This window comes from Bufo bufo, chromosome 4 (assembly GCF_905171765.1).
Source record: "Bufo bufo chromosome 4, aBufBuf1.1, whole genome shotgun sequence".
Lineage (NCBI taxonomy): Eukaryota > Metazoa > Chordata > Amphibia > Anura > Bufonidae > Bufo > Bufo bufo.
Genome location: NC_053392.1, coordinates 119037022 through 119059486, shown reverse-complemented (window position 1 = coordinate 119059486; position 22465 = coordinate 119037022). Strand labels below are relative to the sequence as shown.

The window sequence follows — 22465 nt, the reverse complement described above, 5'->3', positions numbered from 1 at the left end:
CACACCCCTGCCTCAGTCAGTTTTTTTGGGGGGGGGGGGGCAACTGGTATATCACACCAGTTGCAATTAGAAACATAGAAACATAGAATGTGTCAGCAGATAAGAACCATTTGGCCCATCTAGTCATAATTAGTTGTTCCATAATTAGTTGTTCCAATAGCGTTTGTCCCTCTGTATAGCTGCGGTATCTCAGCAGAACCGCACATAACTGCTGCACAATACAAATGCACTATATAGAAATTATATTATAGGTATATCACACCCCTGCCTTAAACAGTTTTTTGGGGGGGAAACTGGTATATCACACCAGTTGCAATTAGTTGTTCCAATAGCGTTTGTCCCTCTGTATAGCTGCGGTATCTCAGCAGAACCCCACACAACTGCTGCACAAAACAAATGCACTATATAGAAATTATATTATAGGTATATCACACCTCTGCCTCAATCAGTTTTTTGGGGGGGCAACTGGTATATCACATCAGTTGCAATTAGTTGTCCCTCTGTATAGCTGCGGTATCTCAGCAGAACCCTACCACCTCTGCAGAATGGCCTGCCTCTTCCTCTGCTTGTCATTTTCAAAATGACCCTGTGACAAAGTCCATATAAAAGAGCAGTATTTGTGGAAACAAGTATATCAAACCCCTTAATCAGTTTTTTTGGGGGGCAACTGTTATAGCACACCAGTTGCAATTAGTTGTTCCAATAGAGTTTGTACCTCTGTATAGCTGCGGTATCTTTGCAGAACTGCAAACAACTGCTGCACAAAACAAATGCACTATATAGAAATTATATTATAGGTATATCACACCCCTGCCTCAAACAGTTTTTTTGGGGGGGCAACTGGTATATCACATCAGTTGCAATTAGTTATTCCAATAGTGTTTGTACCTCTGTATAGATGCAGTATCGCAGCAGAACCGCACTCAACTGCTGCACAATACAAATGCCCTATAATATACTTTCTATGTTAGAAAGTATATTAGAAGTATATCACACCCCTCAGTATGTCACAGCTTAAAAGGACTTTTGTGGCCCTATTAGCTAGCGTTTGGTGTCCCTAACAGTCTGTCCCTGCTCCACACAGCAATCTCTCCCTACACTGGCAAAAGACTGAATGTAAAATGGCTGCCAGATCGGGTTTATTTATAGGGTAGGGTGTGTGTCCGTGTGCTGAAATGTCTTAATTGTCTTTCCTGTCCCACCTGATGGATGTGTCATGGTTTAAAGTTCTGCACAATGCAAAAGAATAACAAGAACAAGCAAAGTTTGCCGCGAAACGCAAGGGCATCTCTATATATGAGATCACTAGATTCACTAGTTTCTCCTCAAGTAGCTCAGGCTTGATAGTGATCCTGACTGCATCTGCTCTTTCCTGACAGAACATCAACCACAGAGGAAAAAGAAGAGCCAAGGAGAAGGAAGAGCACTACATCAGGAAGAGGACTGATCAACAAGGCATCCACATCTTCTGCCATGTCTAGGTAGGGAATCATTGAGGATATTTCTCTTTACTGCTTGGGCTCCTTTAAAGAAACATCTCTCCCCTTGCCTGATCCATCTTCACTGCTCCAGCTCTATTGTTTCTCCCTATGTCTCATACCCCAGCCCTATTAACTCTTTCCCTGAGCATACCTATGCTCTCAATGTTCTGCAATACTCATTTTATGTACCCCTTTCATTAGCTGGATGCTTTTCTCTATTTGTTTCTGTCTCTGTATGAATTAAGAAATTATTGCTACGAACTGTGAGCATTTTATTGGTACGGCTGCCACAGATGAATCTAAATGTGATAAGGCTTAGGAGATAGATGAACACAGTGAAGAAAGTCACTGTAATAATAGGAATAACAGGTGGGTGCATATTTGACTAAGTATTAGTGATGAGCGAGCACCAAAGTGTTTGGGTGTTCGGTCTCAACACATTGTGATATTCGTGCGCTCGGCCGAGCACCCGAGTATAATGGAAGTCAATGGGAGAAAACCAGGCACCCCCTGCTCGGATGAGGGGAGGGTGCCTGGACCATAGGAAAAGGTCTGAAAGTGATGGAAACACCTCTGAAATCGATCAGTAGCAGGGGGACCATGTCTGAATGCATCTTGGATACCAATGTCGCTGCTGGGAACCATGTTGTCCAAGTTGTACGCCACTTTAACAGACTGAGAAAAAAATGGACAAAACCCCGCCCCCACAAAAAAAGAGAAACGCTTTTTAGAGGAAAAATTGTTAGGAAACATTCTTTCCTGTAGATTCAATTGTATATACAGTGTAAGTGCTGCCAAAAATGACAAGGAAGAAGAGATACAGCCTGTATATCACATAAAGGAGGGCCTCATTCACATGGTGCTACAATTGTTCAGGTAGTGGGACTCCTACACTCATAAAGCCTAAGTGAAAGGGCTGCCAAAAATTACAAGGAACTGGCACTACAATGCACCCTTTATTACACATAAAGGAGGGCATCATACACACCCTTTAAAATTATGATTGATGGCCTGCTGGTGACCCTCAAAAACATTAGGAGCAAGGGCCTGCTGATCTGACCACCTAAGAAGTTACCGTATTTTTCGCTTTATAAGACGCACTTTTTTCCCCCCAAAAGTGGGGGGAAAATGTCCGTGCGTCTTATAAAGCGAATACTTCGCTGGCCGCTATGCTGCACAGCGCGGCCAGCGAAGTATCAGTGACAGTGTGGAGGGAGGAGGTGGGGCCCGGTGCAGTGACTCTACTCTAATACACCGGGCCCCGCAACTGTTAAACATTCAATCTGATCTATATCTAATAGTATATACTCTGTACGGCTCTTACTATAGTACCGTAAGTATAGCGCAGACCGGCATCTCCCTCGGTCATGCGCCGCTTGCCGCACCTCCTTCCTCATGCGCCGTCTGCTCCAGCTCCCTCTGTCATGCGCTGCCTGCCTGTTCATTCATAAAGTGAGATAAGCAGGCAGGCGGCGCATGAGGAGGGAGCCGGGGCAGGCGGCGCATGACAGAGGGAGCTGGAGCAGATGGCGCATGAGGAGGGAGCTGCGGCAGGTGGCGCATGACCGATGGAGATGCCGGTCTGCGCTATACTTACGGTACTACAGTAAGAGCCGTACAGAGCATATACTATTAGATATAGATCAGATTGAATGTTTAACAGTTGCGGGGCCCGGTGTATTAGAGTAGAGTCACTGCACCGGGCCCCGCCATGAGTGTCTCCGCCTCCTCCCTCCACACTGATGCATCTGATGGGGGATCTGTAGATGACACTTATGGGGATCTGTGGATGACATAAGTGTCATCCACAGAGCCCCATAAGTGTCATGCACAGATCCCCCCTCAGTGTCATGCACAGATCCCCCCTCAGTGTCATGCACAGATCCCCCCATCAGTGTCATCCACAGATCCCCCATCAGTGTCATCCACAGATCCCCCATCAGTGTCATCCACAGATCCCCCATCAGTGTCATCCACAGATCCCCTATAACAGTGCGTCATCCACAGATCCCCCCATAACAGTGTCATCCACAGATCCCCATAACAGTGCGTCATCCCCAGATCCCCATAACAGTACATCATCCACAGACCACCATTAGTTCAAAAGCTACCAAAAGCACACCTTTTAGTTCAAAATATTTTTTTCTTATTTTCCTCCTCAAAAACCTAGGTGCGTCTTATCATCAGGTGCGTCTTATAAAGCGAAAAATACGGTGATTGACCCGGTCAGCACAGGCTACCAAGAAAGAATGACCAATTTCTAATCTTATTGTTCCTTTGGGTTCCAGAAAACGTCGCATAGCAGAGTTAGCACAGAGAATGGTGGTCAGCATTTGTTGCCTCTTTACATTATGGAACTGTACCACAATTACAAGCTGCTATCTGACTATTTCGGAATTCTATTGTCTACCCCAAAGAAAGATATAGGGAAAGTGTCACATATGTACGGTACATTAAAAAAAAAAGGAATACAATTGTAATTCCTCCAGGCCCCAAATGTGAAAGGGTCTAATATCTCCTGAAAAGGCATCTGCAAAGGAGAGAGGAGAAAATGGAGTCAAGCCTGACATATAAAAAAAAAAAAAAATTGAAATATGTACCCCTGTGCCACTATATAAAAAACAGAATCCTGTAAAAAACACATGCCTGAAAGATTGACCACTGAAGGAAACCAAATTATGTTTCCTTCCAAGTCTGAAACATAGAAAATAATATGCCATGTCAGCTGACCCCCCAAAAAATTGTAGGTGAGGGCCTGCACGTCAGCTGACCCTCCCTGAAGAGGAACATGAGGATATCTTATGCACTGATCCCCAAACTCTTAAGCCTCCAAAGTTAGAAGAAGATGACGGGGGGAATGGCAATTAGTGTTTTCACTTGGTGGATGATAGGGATGAGATGCAGTTGTCAATAAGTAGGGTCTTGTTAGGTCAACACAAGTCAGGAGGATGACCAGAGTGAGGAAGTGGATTTGGAGATGGGGGACGATGACATCACTGACCAAACCTGGGAAGGTGGAAAGCCAAGCGAGGACAGCAGGACAGAGGGGGAGGGATCCACAGCACCGCAACAGGCTGGAAAAGGGTGTGTGGTGGCAGTGGCGTACCAAGGGGGGGGCGGGGGGGGGGCGGCCCGCGGCCCGCCCCGGGTGCCACTCACAAGGGGGGTGCCATGACGGAGTCACCCCTCCATCCACTGCTGCACCGCGACTCCGCCAGGCGCCGGCTTCTGTGGAAGGATTATTGCGGCGGCGCGCAACATGACGTCACGACGCTGACGCCGCGCCGCCTTCACGGATCTTTTAAAGAAGTGGAAGGATCCATTACCAGCGGTCGGACGGAGCCTGAGGCATCATCAAAATGTGAGTAAATAATTGTGTAATTAAGGGGTGTGTGTGTGTGTAATTAAGTGGGGGTTTGTAATTAAGGGGGGGGGGTGTAATCAAGTTGATATAGAGCTTACAAATTTGTAATAAATATTATTGAAAACATTGAAAAAAGTTTGTGCATGTTTTCTTAACTTTCAAACAAAGGGTTCGCACCGGGTGCCAAATGCTCTAGGTACGCCCCTGTGTGGTGGCAAAAGGGAGAAGACGGGCCACAATAAACAGGCCCGCAACTGTTCCCCCTTGTGCAAATCTCCCTTGGCAAGGGGTAGGTGTTCCGCAGTCTGGGGCTTTATTGAGGAAGGTGGGGACGATAAAAGAATTGGAATTTGCTAACTGTAACTGTGCTATACCTAAATAAGAACTCAACATTTCATAAATAACAATAACCATAACATATTTTACATCCTATTAATAAACTTACTAAAAACATAACTGTTAAGGGGGGATATTAATCACCAATATTTATGCAAATATCGATAACTAATATTCATAAATGGGAGGAGCCGTCTATTGATGACCCCGCCCATTTATACCTAAATAAACATAAAACACTACTGATTACCTCTGATTGCCTATACACTACACTGAACTACACTACGTGCGACTTACTATCACTATACTACGGCGGCGACTAGTAAAAACACCATACACTGTATTATGAACAATAAGGAATATTTATTACACAATACAATTATACAAGTCTAACTATATGCTATATCTATATATATTCATAGATCAATGGATATGAATATATATACATACAGAAGTACACACCGCAGTATAGAAATGGTACTACAATAAACACAATACAAGCCTATCTACTCTACACAGCACAATCCCAAATTCCACCCCACACACTATCTATATAATACAATAATACATTCGCATACACACAAATATCAGTAACCCACCCGCCTGACTAATCACTGTCCCTATGGGGTACAAGGAGTTAAACACAATGGTGGCTATGCAGGGGTTATTACCTGCAGGCCAAGGGACACAGGGTTATGAGTTATCAGGACAGTGGTAGCAGGGATCAGGCATTGAAGAGGTTAATGGTCAGGACTCTGCAGGGACAGGGCAATGCAGAGGTTACTCTGCAGGGACAGGGCAATGCAGAGGTTAATGTTCTGCAGGGATTTATTCACACACTATATGTCACAGTCTAATATTTGCTTATAATTATATATATCTATATCAATGGAATAGATATATATATTTATAGCAGCACACAACAATATAAGTAACAATACACTATTACGGTACTAACTACACTAACACATTCCCCAGTCCTCCCTAACATCTAACTACAATTGCAATTAAGGTATGGTGGCTCACTCTGTACACAGCTGTGGAAGTGGGTGCTGCTAAGTCTGCTATGACTCACCCAGTCATAAAGGGGATTTAAGGTATATGTAAGTAGAAAGACTGAGCACTCTCCAGCTGGACCAAGTGAAGACCAAGAACAAATATATATAATATAAGAATAATTTATTAGTGGAAAATTGATAAATAGCCCTGAACTTATAGCAATAAAATATCAAATGCAATACTAATATAAAATGATGCTAATATAAAATGATGTAGTACCCAAATAGCGAATTAGAATGTAATAATAACACCTGCATAAATACAATAATATATCATAGACAATGCTAAAAAGAGATAAAAAAGGGCAACTATGGTAATATAAATGGTATAAAAGACAATATAAAATGTAGAAGTGGTTTATATATTCGATATGTATTCAGTATATATTCGATGAACCACTACACAGTCCAGTGAAGAAATATGCCAGGTATAATGTCCGATGATAAAAGCGGATAAATGTCCCTGTATTTAAAGAGATAGATTCGCTTGTATAGGAACAAATCAACGTACAGTCTAGTAATAGGAATGCACCTGTTATATGCCGTCTGTTGTGAGTATAACCGTGGCGTCCCACGAGGCTCACTGAATCAGATTAGGCAATACCTGGGTCTAGTCGCTTGCTCAAGGTGGTCATGTAGCTCTCAGCATGAGAGATCTCTTGGTAGCTTTTCACCGATCTTGCAAGCCTGGACCTAGTTGGTAATTATCAAGGCGTCTTACTTTGTTCGTATTTGCACGGTGTCACTGTTCCGGCAAAGTTAGGATCCAATTGTCGGGATGTTGGGGTCTCATAAATGTTCATCAGCTGATGTCCAAAGTGTACAGAAACCAAACGCGTTTCGGGGTCCTTTCCTGGCCCCTTCCCCACTGAGGGGAAGGGGCCAGGAAACCAAACGCGTTTCGGGGTCCTTTCCTGGCCCCTTCCCCACTGAGGAAGGGGCCAGGAAAGGACCCCGAAACGCGTTTGGTTTCTGTACACTTTGGACATCAGCTGATGAACATTTATGAGACCCCAACATCCCGACAATTGGATCCTAACTTTGCCGGAACAGTGACACCGTGCAAATACGAACAAAGTAAGACGCCTTGATAATTACCAACTAGGTCCAGGCTTGCAAGATCGGTGAAAAGCTACCAAGAGATCTCTCATGCTGAGAGCTACATGACCACCTTGAGCAAGCGACTAGACCCAGGTATTGCCTAATCTGATTCAGTGAGCCTCGTGGGACGCCACGGTTATACTCACAACAGACGGCATATAACAGGTGCATTCCTATTACTAGACTGTACGTTGATTTGTTCCTATACAAGCGAATCTATCTCTTTAAATACAGGGACATTTATCCGCTTTTATCATCGGACATTATACCTGGCATATTTCTTCACTGGACTGTGTAGTGGTTCATCGAATATATACTGAATACATATCGAATATATAAACCACTTCTACATTTTATATTGTCTTTTATACCATTTATATTACCATAGTTGCCCTTTTTTATCTCTTTTTAGCATTGTCTATGATATATTATTGTATTTATGCAGGTGTTATTATTACATTCTAATTCGCTATTTGGGTACTACATCATTTTATATTAGCATCATTTTATATTAGTATTGCATTTGATATTTTATTGCTATAAGTTCAGGGCTATTTATCAATTTTCCACTAATAAATTATTCTTATATTATATATATTTGTTCTTGGTCTTCACTTGGTCCAGCTGGAGAGTGCTCAGTCTTTCTACTTACATCTAACTACAATTGTACTAATACACATGCATGCACTTTACCAGCAGCCCACCCAATCCTGACAATATACTATCCCTACGGGGAATAACCAGGGGTTATTACGGAACAGGGGATATGTGGGATCTACAATCCTGGGGGAACACAGGGGATATAAGGATTATAGGGGGACTCAGGGCAGGAGAGGATAAGGGTAACCAAGGGTTATACAGGGGGTGACTGGGCTGCTTCCAGGGTACAGGCTCATCAAGGATTAATGCTGAGACATGAAGTCAGCAGCCAGGGGTTAGGGGATGGTTGGTACTCAGCCATTTTTCAGGGCCATGTGGCCTCTCTTCAGGGTGCAGCGCCCATGTGCCTCATTGCAGTCCAGGAATCCAAGAGACCCCTGTTCCTGGTTTCAGGCTCCTATATCAGCCTCAGAAACAGAACACCTCCCCCCCTCCTCAGGGATGTGACATCATAGTGTCACTGTGACGTATGCCTGCCAGTTGGCCCCCTGAGGCTAGCAGCACCACACGCCCAGCCATGTCACAAACATAAGGAGGGCAGAGCATAGTAACTAGGCTGATAAACTTAACAAAAGACCTTTGAAGTGAGCAGCCACCTGGAGACATATCCACGCCCCTGCAGCAACTGGCTGAACGCTGTGCCTATGGGGGGAATTTAAGTATATACAGTGGCGGAAATAATTATTTGACCCCTCACTGATTTTGTAAGTTTGTCCAATGACAAAGAAATGAAAAGTCTCAGAACAGTATCATTTCAATGGTAGGTTTATTGTAACAGTGGCAGATAGCACATCAAAAGGAAAATCGAAAAAATAACTTTAAATAAAAGATAGCAACTGATTTGCATTTCATTGAGTGAAATAAGTATTTGAACCCTCTAACAAAAAAAGACTTAATACTTGGTGGAAAAACCCTTGTTTGCAAGCACAGAGGTCAAACGTTTCTTGTAATTGATGACCAAGTTTGCGCACATTTTAGGAGGAATGTTGGTCCACTCCTCTTTGCAGATCATCTCTAAATCCCTAAGGTTTCGAGGCTGTCTCTGTGCAACTCTGAGCTTGAGCTCCCTCCATAGGTTTTCGATTGGATTAAGGTCCGGAGACTGACTAGGCCACTCCATGACCTTAATGTGCTTCTTCTTGAGCCACTCCTTTGTTGCCTTTGCTGTATGTTTTGGGTCATTGTCGTGCTGGAACACCCATCCACGACCCATTTTCAGTTTCCTGGCAGAGGGAAGGAGGTTGTCGCTCAGGATTTCACGATACATGGCTCCGTCCATTTTCCCGTTTATGCGAATAAGTTGTCCTGTGCCCTTAGCAGAAAAACACCCCCAAAGCAAAATGTTTCCACCCCCATGCTTGACGGTGGGGACGGTGTTTTGGGGGTCATAGGCAGCATTTTTCTTCCTCCAAACACAGCGAGTTGAGTTAATGCCAAAGAGCTCTATTTTGGTCTCATCAGACCACAGCACCTTCTCCCAGTCACTCTGAATCATTCAGGTGTTCATTGGCAAACTTCAGACGGGCCTGCACATGTGCCTTCCTGAGCAGGGGGACCTTGCGAGCCCTGCAGGATTTTAATCCATTGCGGTGTAATGTGTTTCCAATGGTTTTCTTGGTGACTGTGGTCCCTGCTAATTTGAGGTCATTAACTAACTCCTCCCGTATAGTTCTAGGATGCTTTTTCACCTTTCTCAGAACCATTGACACCCCACGAGGTGAGATCTTGCGTGGAGCCCCAGAGCGAGGTCGATTGATGGTCATTTTGTGCTCCTTCCATTTTCGAACAATCGCACCAACAGTTGTCACCTTCTCTCCCAGCTTCTTGCTAATGGTTTTGTAGCCCATTCCAGCCTTGTGCAGGTCTACAATTTTGTCTTTGACATCCTTGGACAGCTCTTTGGTCTTTCCCATGTTGGAGAGTTTGGAGTCTGCTTGATTGATTGATTCTGTGGACAGGTGTCTTTTATACAGGTGACTAGTTAAGACAGGTGTCCTTAATGAGGGTGACTAATTGAGTAGAAGTGTCTAACCACTCTGTGGGAGCCAGAACTCTTAATGGTTGGTAGGGGTTCAAATACTTATTTCACTCAATGAAATGCAAATCAGTTGCTATCTTTTATTTAAAGTTATTTTTTCGATTTTCCTTTTGATGTGCTATCTGCCACTGTTACAATAAACCTACCATTGAAATGATACTGTTCTGAGACTTTTCATTTCTTTGTCATTGGACAAACTTACAAAATCAGTGAGGGGTCAAATAATTATTTCCGCCACTGTATATATGTATATAGATACTTGGGCCGCATCTATATACATATATATACTCATCATAAACCTGGGGCATACATGGGCAGTTATAGGCCCATATATATATATATATTTATATATATCTCTCTGGGGGAGACCCATGGCAGATACACATATATAGATGTTTGGGGCACATCTACCTGCATGTACATATACACAATATAAAAGGGCCAATATACATGCATATATGTAAGGGCATATATACATATATATTTAAATCCAAACTTCCCTCAACAATAACAATAAACACTCAAACACGGGAACATAATGGGGAAGACTGTACACTGGAGGCTAAATAAGTAAGGGTTGGGAACAGTAGCAACCTCAACCCCACCAGCATGATCCGCCACATGGCATCACAGCACCCTAATCGGTGGGCCGAACCCCTGGGTCCACAATCAGTGTCTGTGGGTCACACCACTGCCTCCTCTTCCTCCCCTGTGTTAGGTGCTGGCCAATCCTCTGTCCTAGACGGAGGCCTGGATGACTCCCGCTCTGCAGCTGGCCCTTCGCAAGCACCATCTTCTAGCACACCCCTTTCTGTGTCCAAGCACAGCGTACAGCTGTCCCCAGGCCTTTGATCTTAAGCACCAATACCCCACAGGCTATAGCACTAAATGCGCACCTTTCAAAATTTGTAGGCATGGAAATGTTACAATCTAGGCCTGTGGACACTGAGGCTTTCCTCAACCTCATGTCGGTGGCTGTCCTTCGTTACTCAGTCCTCAGCCGCCGCTATTTTTCACGGTGTGCCGTCCCCGCATTACACCAGCAATTGTGTGTGCGTCCCGTATCATCACCCGTGCCCTGACCAACGCAGTTATTGGGAAGGTCCACTTAATGACGGACACATGGACAAGTGCTTTTGGCCAGGGACGCTACATTTCCGTTATGGCACACTGGGTGAACCTTGTGTAGGCTGTTAGCGAGTCGGACCCTGGGATGGCACAGGTGCCATCGATGCCAAGGATTGAAAGGGCACTACTTCCATCAGGATTTCTGCCACTACCTACATTAGGGGCAGCAACCCCCCCCCCCTTCTTCTCCTCCGCCTCCACCTCCTCCTCCACTGCAACAGGCCTTGCTGAAATTAATTTGCTTGGGTGACAAAAAGCACACCGCCGCAGGGCTGGGGCAGGGTATAAGGGACCAGGTTGGCTGTGTCTGATAATGGCCATAACAAGTTGTTGGCAGCTTTGTAGCTCGGCAAGCTCACACACATCGCAATCATACAGCATATATGTACCATGCACAACAAACATCCCAAACTTATACACTAATATAACTAAAAACCTAACAAACAAGAGTGGAGTTAAACCAATGGCATGAACTATTTAAGAACTCATAAATAACCAAATAACCATAACATATTTTATTTTACAGCCTAGTCTGAAAATCAAACAATAAAAACATGAAACCCTGGAACACAACAGGCCCAGCCCTCAGCGAATCAGGGCCATCACAGGGGCAGAAAACAACGTATGCCCAGTGAAGAAGGTAAAATTGTACATGGGGCAAATGCTGATATGGCCATGTGGATCCCACCTTAATGTCCGGGATCTGGCCATACCATGCCTAGGCCACGTGTTCTCAATTTTCTCCCAACCTCCCCCATTTTGCCTGAGCTACTGGTGTAGGTGCGCTGTGTGTGTTCCCATTTCCAAAAGTCATCTACAGCTGCCGTCGGTTTGGCAATGCTGCTGCAGCACTTGCATTTGCCAGCTAACAGACTATTGTGCGACGTTAGCACGCGCTGGAACTCTACGTTCTACATGTGGTCCAGGCTTTGTGAGCAACAGAGGGCAGTAGTGGAATACCAGCTGCAACATGCTCTTGTATGTCTGACCTCTGTAAAGGTTTTACACAACTTTGAGGGATAAACACCGATAGTGAGTGGCGATGCTGCCATTATCAGCCGAACCATACCACTTCTGTATCTAGTAAAACGCTGGCTGCTAACGATGAAGGCAGATGCCTCACACGTGGAAGAGGTGGAATTAGGGGGAAGACATTACGCAGGGTGATAGCCAGAACACCATCAGTTCGGCTTCTCAGTGTGAATTGGATGATGAGGAGGAGCAAGAGACAGTTGCCTACCCTACAGAGGGCAGTAGCAATAGCAGGTTTATTCCATCTGTTCTGCACAGATAGGTAGGAGAGGAGGAATAGAATAAAGAGAATGAGAGTCATCCTCCTGACGACGACAGTGAAGTCTTGCCTGTTGGGAATCTGGCACACATTGCTGACTTCATGTTAGGCTGCCTTTCCTGCGACCCGTGCGTTACACGCATGTTAGAAAACATGGATTACTGGTTGTTCACCCTTATTGAACCCCCCTACAAAGGGAACTTCTCATCTCTCATTCCTGTGGTGGAGAGGACGAGCAAAACGATGCAATAACAGAATGTCCTTGTTTAAAAATTGCTTAGAAAATTTCCATATGACAACAGTGGAGGCAGAGAGTGGAGGTAAACCAATGGCAGGGCCTGTTAATTAACACATAAATGCAGGGGCGTAGCTATAGGCTCATGGGCCCTGGTGCAAAAGTTCAGTTTGGGCCCCCCCTACCCTTAATACCGTTTCCTAACATCACCAGACCCCTGCACGCCCACCATGCCCAATGGCAGAACTAAAATCTCACTGAGAAAATACATTTTAATCCAATAAGGGCTCTTTCACACTTGTCCGGATCCGTCGTGTACTCCATTTGCTGGAAGTGCCCGCCGGATCCGTAACACCGCAAGTGTACTGAAAGCATTTGAAGACTGATCCGTCTTCAAAATGCGTTCAGTGTTACTATGGCAGCCAGGACGCTATTAAAGTCCTGGTTGCCATAGTAGTAGTGGGGAGCGGGGGAGCAGTGTACTTATCGTCCGTGCGGCTCCCGGGGCGCTCCAGAATGACGTCAGAGCGCCCCATGCGCATGGATGACGTGATCCATGCGATCACGTCATCCATGCGCGTGGGGCGCCCTGACATCACTCTGAAGCGCCCCGGGAGCCGCACGGACGGTAAGTATACTGCTCCCCCGCTCCCCACTACACTTTACCATGGCAAACAGGACTTTAGCGTCCTGGCAGCCATGGTAACCATTCAGAAAAAGCGAAACGTCGGATCCGGTAATGCGCCGAAACGACGTTTAGCTTAAGGCCGGATCCGGATTAATGCCTTTCAATGGGCATTAATTCTGGATCCGGCCTTGCGGCAAGTGTTCAGGGTTTTTGGCCGAAGCAAAAAGCGCAGCATGCTGCGGTATTTTCTCCGGCCAAAAAACGTTCCTGAACTGAAGACATCCTGATGCATCCTGAACGGATTTCTCTCTATTCAGAATGCATTGGGATAATCCTGATCAGGATTTTTCCGGCATGGAGCCCCGACGACGGAACTCTATGCCGGAAAAGAACAACGCAAGTGTGAAAGAGCCCTAAGACATAAGTGCAAAATAATAATAAGGATGCCATCTAAAAGCATATGGGTTAAAGGTGTTGTCTCATCATAGACAATGGGGGCATATTGCTAGGATATGCCCCCATTGTCTTATAGGTGCGGGTCCTACCACTGGGACCTGCACCTATATAGAGAACGGAGACCCAAAAGTGAAGGAGGGCGCACTGCGCATGCGTAGCTGCCCTGCATTCATTTTCTATGGGGCTGGCGAAAATAGCCGAGCGCTGGCTCATCTATTTCTGTCGAGCCCATAGAAGTGAATGGGAGTGGTGGCAGGTCATGCGCGGTGCGCTCCCATATCACTTCTATGGGGAGCCGCCTTTGTGGTGGCCGGACCGGACTCCTCCAGCCACCACCTTGCAAGGCTCCGTTCTCAATATAGGTGCGGGTCCCAGTGGTGGGACCCGCACCTATAAGACAATGGGGGGATATCCTAGCGATATGCCCCCATTGTCTCTGATGAGACAACCCCTTTAAAGGGATAATTGACTTAAAGTTAGGCTGCTACGTTCACATGGCTATGGCGCTGCCATGCCTGTGCTTTGCATTGAAAACCGCAGATCTGCAAAGCACCAACTGTGTGAACACATCATGGTGCGGACGCGGACCCATTGACTTCAATGGGTCTGCGTTCCACAAGATGTGGCCAAAGACAGAAAATATCTTTTAAGGGGCAGAGGCATGGATACAAAAGCCCAGTGGCACCACAGCCATGTGAATGTAGTTGACACGTTAAGTCAATTCTAAAACAGAGATACATCAGAAGGCAAGGTAGTGTCAGTTTACCCCTAAAACTGAGGTGACATGCTGTACAGCCACATTACAGCAGTGTCACTCACACAGTGACTAGAACCTAGAACCCAGGCCAGCACAATCTGGGGAAACCAGTAGAATCTGGCCACTTTGTACACAGACTAGCAGCAACTAGGTCCTGGGCCCCTGGCCCTGCCTGCCTACCAGCCTGTAGCAGGAGTGGCCCGCCCTTCATTGGCACATCAGTCAGGACAGGAGGGCTGCGCTGAAGACCGGTAAGCTGGCTGCTGCTATCTCCCAGGCCCCATTCCTACCCGGCGGCATCCCTCAGTCTTATAACTTGTAGAGGCTGAGCTCTCTGCTCTGGACCTTACGCCTCACCTCACTCACTGCCTGCAGCTTCATCATCCACGTCCCACATCCGGCCCCGTACAACACACAGCACTGTCTGCCGATGGGACGGCACGCACCTGCACGCACACACGCTTTGCCTCTGCCCGCCCTCTCACCCTATTGGTTGACTTGTAAATTGTGAACTTTGTGTTACGGACCCAGTATTGTATGCAAATCATCATCACACACTCTATGTGGACCTAGCGCTGCAGCAGTGCTGAAGCCAGCGCTTTCATTGTTTACGTCTGAGAGGGTGGGATTCCATCTCTCCTGGGGGGCCCCGTAGGCCCCCCTGACTTAGGGGCTCGGTCGCAATTGCGACCGCTGCGACCCCTATAGCTACGCCACTGCATAAATGACCAAATAACCAGAACATATTTTACAACCATAAACCATAATAACAATTATAATACTAAGTATAATACAAACAAAAAACTATAATAATAACAGAACAGAATGTCATTGCAGAAATATTTACAGCTGACAACGCTGGTGGCAGAGTACGTAGTTCCTTGGCCAACCCAGAAGGGGAGATGAGGGGGACACACCGCAGTTCCAACAGAGGCAGGACAACACTCTACAAGGCCTGGGACAGTTTCATGACACCTCGCCAGCACCCTCACCCTGATGTGCGGCCTAGTGTCACAAGGAGGGAAACATTGTGGAAGATTGTGAAGGAGTACATAGCAGACCGTGTCAGTGTCCTCGGTGATCCCTCTGTGCCTTACAACTATTGGGTGTCCAAGCTGGACACATGGCACAAACTTGCACTCTATGCATCAGAGGTGCTGGGATGCCCTGCAGCCAGCGTTTTGTCAAAGCGGGTATTTGGTGCTGCTGGGGGCATAGTAACTGATAAGCGCATCAGTCTGTCAACTGAAAATGCTGACAGGTCGACAGGTCGAAAAAATGAACAAGGCCTGGATTGCCCCTGACTTCTCTACTCCACCAGAGGAAAGCAGCTGAACAACAAGGAACTTTAAATGTGTTGTTTGTAAAGTACTGAATACACTGTATTCACATGCACCTCTGCCACCACCAAAAAGGTTATATGGTTCAATCTTCCTTTTCTCGTCCTTCTCCTCCATCATATCAACATGCTTTTTTAGGCTGCCCTCGCTCATAACGTTTTATAGGGTCAGCGAAACCCTTGCACAGGTGCCAGGGGTGACACTCAGAGCCATCTCTGTGGGCACCCTTGCTCTTGAAAAAGTCTATGGTGCACCAATATGCCTTACAGTTTTCCTGCCATTCATCAGCGTCGGGCACGAAATGAATGGCACAGGCAGCACATTGACTGTAGGCAGGCCACTATAGCTAAATAATAAGGAACATGGAAGATATACTACAGGGTGGGCCATTTATATGGATACACCTTAATAAAATGGGAATGGTTGGTGATATTAACTTCCTGTTTGTGGCACATTAGTATATGTGAGGGGGGAAACTTTTCAAGATGGGTGGTGACCATGGTGGCCATTTTGAAGTCGGCCATTTTGAATCCAACTTTGGTTTTTTTCAATAGGAAGAGGGTCATGTGACACATCAAACTTATTGGGAATTTCACATGAAAAACAATGGTGTGCTTGGTTTTAACGTAACTTTATTCTTTCATGAGTTATTGACATGTCGCCGAGGTTAACACGTGAGGAGCGGATAGAAATTGTGTTGATGTCTGGTGAACGCAGTAACCGGGTCATTGCAGCAGATTTCAATGCAAGACACCCTACAAGACCACCCATCTCCCATGCTACAGTTAGTAAACTGCTTGCTAAGTTTCGTGAAACTGGTTCAGTGTTGGATTCGCCAAAATGTGGACGCATGAAATCTGTCTCTAATGAAGAAACATCAGTGGCTGTCCTAGCTTCATTCAGCAAGAGCCCACAGCGTAGCACTCGCCGCATGTCACTGGAGAGTGGCATTAGTCGAACATCCCTTCGGCGGATATTAGCTACTCACAAATGGCACCCTTACAAACTCCAGCTACTGCAGCATCTCAACAAGGATGACCCAGATCGCTGCACTGAATTTGCAGAATGGGCAAAGCAAAAATTGGAACAGGACCCTCAGTTTACGCAGAAGATTTTGTTCAGTGATGAGGCAAACTTTTATGTGAACCACCGCTATTGGTCTGACACTAACCCACATTGGATAGATCCCTCCAAGACTGTTGGAACAAAAAAAATTATGGTATGGTGTGGTATATGGGGTACAAAGATAGTGGGGCCATTCTTCATCAATGGAAACCTCAAGGCCACTGGATATGCGAAATTGCTACATGATGATGTGTTTCCCTCTTTATGCACTGAAGCTGGCACGTTCCCTGAGTTTTTCCAGCAAGATGGTGCACCACCACATTATGGGTGTCAGGTCCGAGCATTCCTAGATGAACAGTTTCCTGGAAAGTGGATTGGTCGTCGTGGGCCAGTTGAATGGCCCCCAAGGTCTCCCAATCTGACCCCCTTAGACTTTTATCTTTGGGGTCATCTGAAGGCAATTGTCTATGCTGTGAAGATACGAGATGTGCAGCACCTGAAACTATGGATACTGGAAGCCTGTGCTAGCATTTCTTCTGTGGTGTTGCTATCAGTGTGTGAAGAGTGGGAGAAGAGGGTTGCATTGACAATCCAACACAATGGGCAGCACATTGAACACATTTTATAAGTGGTCAGAAACTTGTAAATAACTCATGAAAGAATAAAGTTATATAAAACCAAGCACACCATTGTTTTTCTTGTGAAATTCCCAATAAGTTTGAAGTGTCACATGACCCTCTTCCTATTGAAAAAACAAAAGTTGGATTCAAAATGGCCGACTTCAAAATGGCCACCATGGTCACCACCCATCTTGAAAAGTTTCCCCCCTCACATATACTAATGTGCCACAAACAGGAAGTTAATATCACCAACCATTCCCATTTTATTAAGGTGTATCCATATAAATGGCCCACCCTGTATATTGGACTGTAGTCTCAGGGTAAATGATCGTGTGGGCACTTTGCGATAAATAAGTGTGTTTGTGGTTGCAGTTTGGGTAATCAGTCTCTAAAAGGTTTGCCATCGCCTTCACTGTTTTAGACGGTTAGCGCACCTGGAGGCCCTCATCTACATTATTTTACTCTGTTTCATTGAGCCCAGGGCCACAGCCTCTGCGTGAACCATCAGCATCACAGACACTTCCACATCCCATACTGGCCGCCTTCTTAATATGAAATGTGTTAAATGCTTAAACACCTACAGTATTGTAGGATATGTACATGTACGCGCCAATCAATTAAAACAGGTATTTTGAATGCGCCCTCTTTACACAGGGGATGTAGCTCTGATAATGTCACAGACTACCATACACTGTCTGCGGATGAAGTAAGTATTTGTTAGTAATATGTATGAAATGCACACACAGTAGATGTGGCAAAAATATTTTACTTCTCACAAAAATACACTGTTTTCACATGTGGTACTGTATTTGAAACAGAGAGACACGCGCTATGGACACTAGATTTTGAACAGATTATTTATTTTGTCGCTAGACACATAAATTTTTAATTTGACTCAGTATATGCCCCAGTAATGAACAGAATTTGGACACTAGATTATGCACAGATTGTTTAGATTGGCTCAACAGACACTCTTTTCAAATGTGAGTATTTGTCACATGAATCCACAGTACATGGACAGTATCAGTGGCGTAGGGATCGCCATAGCAACCATAGCAGTGTCTATGGGGCCCTACGCCACTGGGGGCCCGTCCGGGCCGCCTTCTGTTGATTTTTTATTTTTTTTACACACTACAAACAGGCAGCCAGGCCCGAGCCGCGGACCGCCCGCCCACTACACTAGTGTAGTGGGCAGGCGCGGGCGGTCCGCGGCTCAGGCTTGGCTGGGGAGGAGTCATGACTGGACTGGAGCAGGGCGCACGCAGGGCCGGGCCGACACAGAGGCTGGGGAGGCTCCAGCCAGGCCACTGAGTAAGGAAGATCCGATCATATTCTAACCCCCAGGCGTTCCCATGGTGACGGGGACGCTTGCCTGGGGGTTAGAATATACCATCGGATCTGAGTTTTCACGCTCTGTGAGAGCGTGAAAACTCAAATCCGATGGTATATTCTAACCCCCAGGCGTTTCCATGGTGACAGGGACGCTTGCCTGGGGGTTAGAATATACAGGGCCACGCCGCTCACAGGAGCACATTTATAAACAAATTAGTAACTTGAACTTTAATCATTGACATTGCTGAATGCTGATCTCTTTACTTGCATTGGATACCTTACTCTGTCTTAGCTCCGGTAACGGTAACAGCAGGCAGTGCGGGGGGCGGCGCTCACTCACTGACGTCACGCGCCTGCCCCTCCCACTAGGCGGCGCAGGCGCGTGACGTCAGTGAGTGAGCGCCGCCCGCCCTCACTGCCTGCTGAACTGTTACCAGAGCTAAGACAGAGTAAGGTATCCAATGCAAGTAAAGAGATCAGCATTCAGCAATGTCAATGATTAAAGTTCAAGTTACTAATTCGTTTATAAATGTGCTCCTGTGAGCGTCGGGGAGGAGGATCTGTGGATGGCACTATTTAGGGGAGGGGGATCTGTGGATGGCACTGTTTAGGGGAGGGGGATCTGTGGATGGCACTGTTTAGGGGAGAGGGATCTGTGGATGGCACTATTTAGGGGAGGGGGATCTGTGGATGGCACTGTTTAGGGGAGGGGGATCTGTGGATGGCACTGTTTAGGGGAGGGGGATCTGTGGATGGCACTGCTTAGGGGAGGGGGATCTGTGGATGGCACTGTTTAGGGGAGGGGGATCTGTGGATGACACTGTTTAGGGGAGGGGGATCTGTGGATGGCACTGTTTAGGGGAGGGGGATCTGTGGATGGCACTGTTTAGGGGAGGGGGATCTGTGGATGGCACTATTTAGGGGAGGGAGATCTGTGGATGGCACTATTTAGGTGAGGGGGATCTGTGGATGGCACTGTTTAGGGGAGGGGGATCTGTGGATGGCACTGTTTAGGGGAGAGGGATCTGTGGATGGCACTATTTAGGGGAGGGGGATCTGTGGATGGCACTATTTAGGGGAGAGGGATCTGTGGATGGCACTATTTAGGGGAGGGGGCCGGGGGATCTGTGGATGGCCCTGTTTAGGGGAGAGGGATCTGTGGATGGCACTGTTTAGGGGAGGGGGATCTGTGGATGGCACTGTTTAGGGGAGGGGGATCTGTGGATGGCACTGTTTAGTGGAGGGGGATCTGTGGATGGCACTGTTTAGGGGAAGGGATCTGTGGATGGCACTATTTAGGGGAGAGGGATCTGTGGATGGCACTATTTAGGGGAGGGAGATCTGTGGATGGCACTATTTAGGGGAGGGGGATCTGTGGATGGCACTGTTTAGGGAAGGGGGGGTCTGTGGATGGCACTGTTTAGGGGAGAGGGATCTGTGGATGGCACTATTTAGGGGAGGGGGATCTGTGGATGGTACTGTTTAGGGGAGGGGGGTCTGTGGATGGCACTGTTTAGGGGAGGGGGATCTGTGGATGGCACTATTTAGGGGAGGGGATCTGTGGATGGCACTGGGGGGGGGGGGGGCATAAAATTATTTTTGCTATGGGGCCCATGCATTTCTAGCTACTCCCCTGGACAGTATATTTGGCACAAAACAGTTAAATTTGTCCCAAATAGAAATAATTCTCTGCGGAATTACTGTATATATGGTTGCGGACTAAATTCACACACACATGAGACCTAAAATACTAAAATTTGTCCCAAATAGAAATAATTCTCTGCTGAACTACTGTATATATGGTTGCAGCCTATATTAACGCACAGATGTGACCAAAACTAGTGAAATTTGTCTCAAATAGAAATAAATCTATGCTGAATTACTGTATATAACGGTTGCGGCCTAAATTCACACACAGATGAAACCCAAACTAGGGATTTTTGTCCCAAATAGAAAGAATTCTCTGCTGAATTACTGTATATATGGTTGCTGCCTAAATTCATGCACAGTTGTGACCCAAACTAGGAATATTTGTCCCAAATAGAAAGAATTCTGTGCTGAATTACTGTATATAACGGTTGTGGACTAAATTCACGCACAGATGTGACCCAAACTATGGAAATTTGTCCCAAATAGAAAGAATTCTGTGCTGAATTACTGTATATAACGGTTGTGGACTAAATTCACGCACAGATGTGACCCAAACTATGGAAATTTGTCCCAAATAGAAAGAATTCTGTGCTGAATTATTGTATAAATTGTTTGCGGCCTAAATTCACACACAGATGAAACCCACACTAGGGATTTTTGTCCCGAATATAAAGAATTCTCTGCTGAATTACTGTATATATTGTTGCGGCCTAAATGCAGACACAGATGTGTAGTGTACGGGAACTGTAATACCCGTCACTACCAAAGTGTCACTTGGTGTGCTGTCGTCCCTCCTAATTATGGGGAAGTTGTTATATGTCAGTTTTATAAAATGTCATGTAATGTAATGTTATGTATTTCCCTGTTACTATGACACTTGCATGTACAGGCCTGCAGGGGTGTCATTCCAGCTTCTAGTCGCTAGAGGGAGCTAGGGAGCCCTAGTTTATATAAGGCCAGACAGGGAAGCAAAAGGCAGTCTAGACCACAGCTCAGAAGTTTCTAGAGCCTGAGGAAGTGTCCAGAAGCTGAGAGAGACAGAGAAGCAAAGATCAGGAAAGCAAGAGGTACTCAGAAATACAGAGGAGGTACTTATTAAAGCTATAGCCAAGGATATAAAGCCAGAACTAGGTTAATGGGCCTTGGTGAAGATATGCTATGTTCCAGGATCAGACAGAATTAGAGTGCAAGCTCCTGTGCTGCAAGTCCTGTGTTCAACACTCTGTAATTACCCTGCTATAACTGAATTGCCTGCATCGACCGAATTGCAAAATCGACTGTATGCTAAGGAACTGCATTTCCATTATTGTCTCTGCTTGAAAAACTACTAAAGTTGGAGTTCTGTTTTAAGACTACGTTTCCTCAATTTATTCCTGCATCCGCAAACGGCGTGCCACCGTTTACTTGGCACTGGCGTCACAAACTATTTCTACCTATACCTGCTCTTGCAGAGAGTCAGCTGTACCAGGTTAGTGTATATTGCACTACATCACCCAGAAACACCTATTGCACACAACTTGAGTACGCTGCACCTCTCTTTTGGCGTCACGAACAGGATACGCACGCTTTCTAGTGCAAGAAGCGTGAACTTTGTGCCTTATACAGTTGCCCTGTGACCAAAGTGACAATTTTCCTGTTTTATTCAAGTGGACTTTGTGGACTGAAAATCGTACCCAAAGTGTACCAAAAACCTCTAAAAAGCGCTGTGCAGTGTTGCGCTACCCAGAGGAAGAAAATCGCCGCATTGGAGTGTGGTTTTGTGGACTTTTTACAATCCTGCTTGCTGTCAGTGAATGGACAGCGTTTTGCTAAAGATGGCCACCGGCTGCCTGGAGTAAAGTTTCCCGCGCCGCTGAGGACATTCGTGGGCGGATCCCTGCAAAGACACAGAGAGTCCCGCCCCTCTTCATCATCGCACCGCTGCG

General features: G+C 46.0%; 1 protein-coding gene across 1 annotated transcript in view; it reads left to right on the top strand.

The window, feature by feature from the left end:
- LOC120997613 (galactose-3-O-sulfotransferase 4-like) overlaps window positions 1-22465 on the top strand; it is a 291755-nt gene that overhangs the window by 143691 nt on the left and 125599 nt on the right. Inside the window, exon 2 of the mRNA XM_040427763.1 lies at window positions 1380-1476. Coding sequence (XP_040283697.1) covers window positions 1474-1476 — 3 coding nt within the window. The 5' untranslated portion in view covers window positions 1380-1473. The remainder of the gene's footprint in view (window positions 1-1379; window positions 1477-22465) is intronic.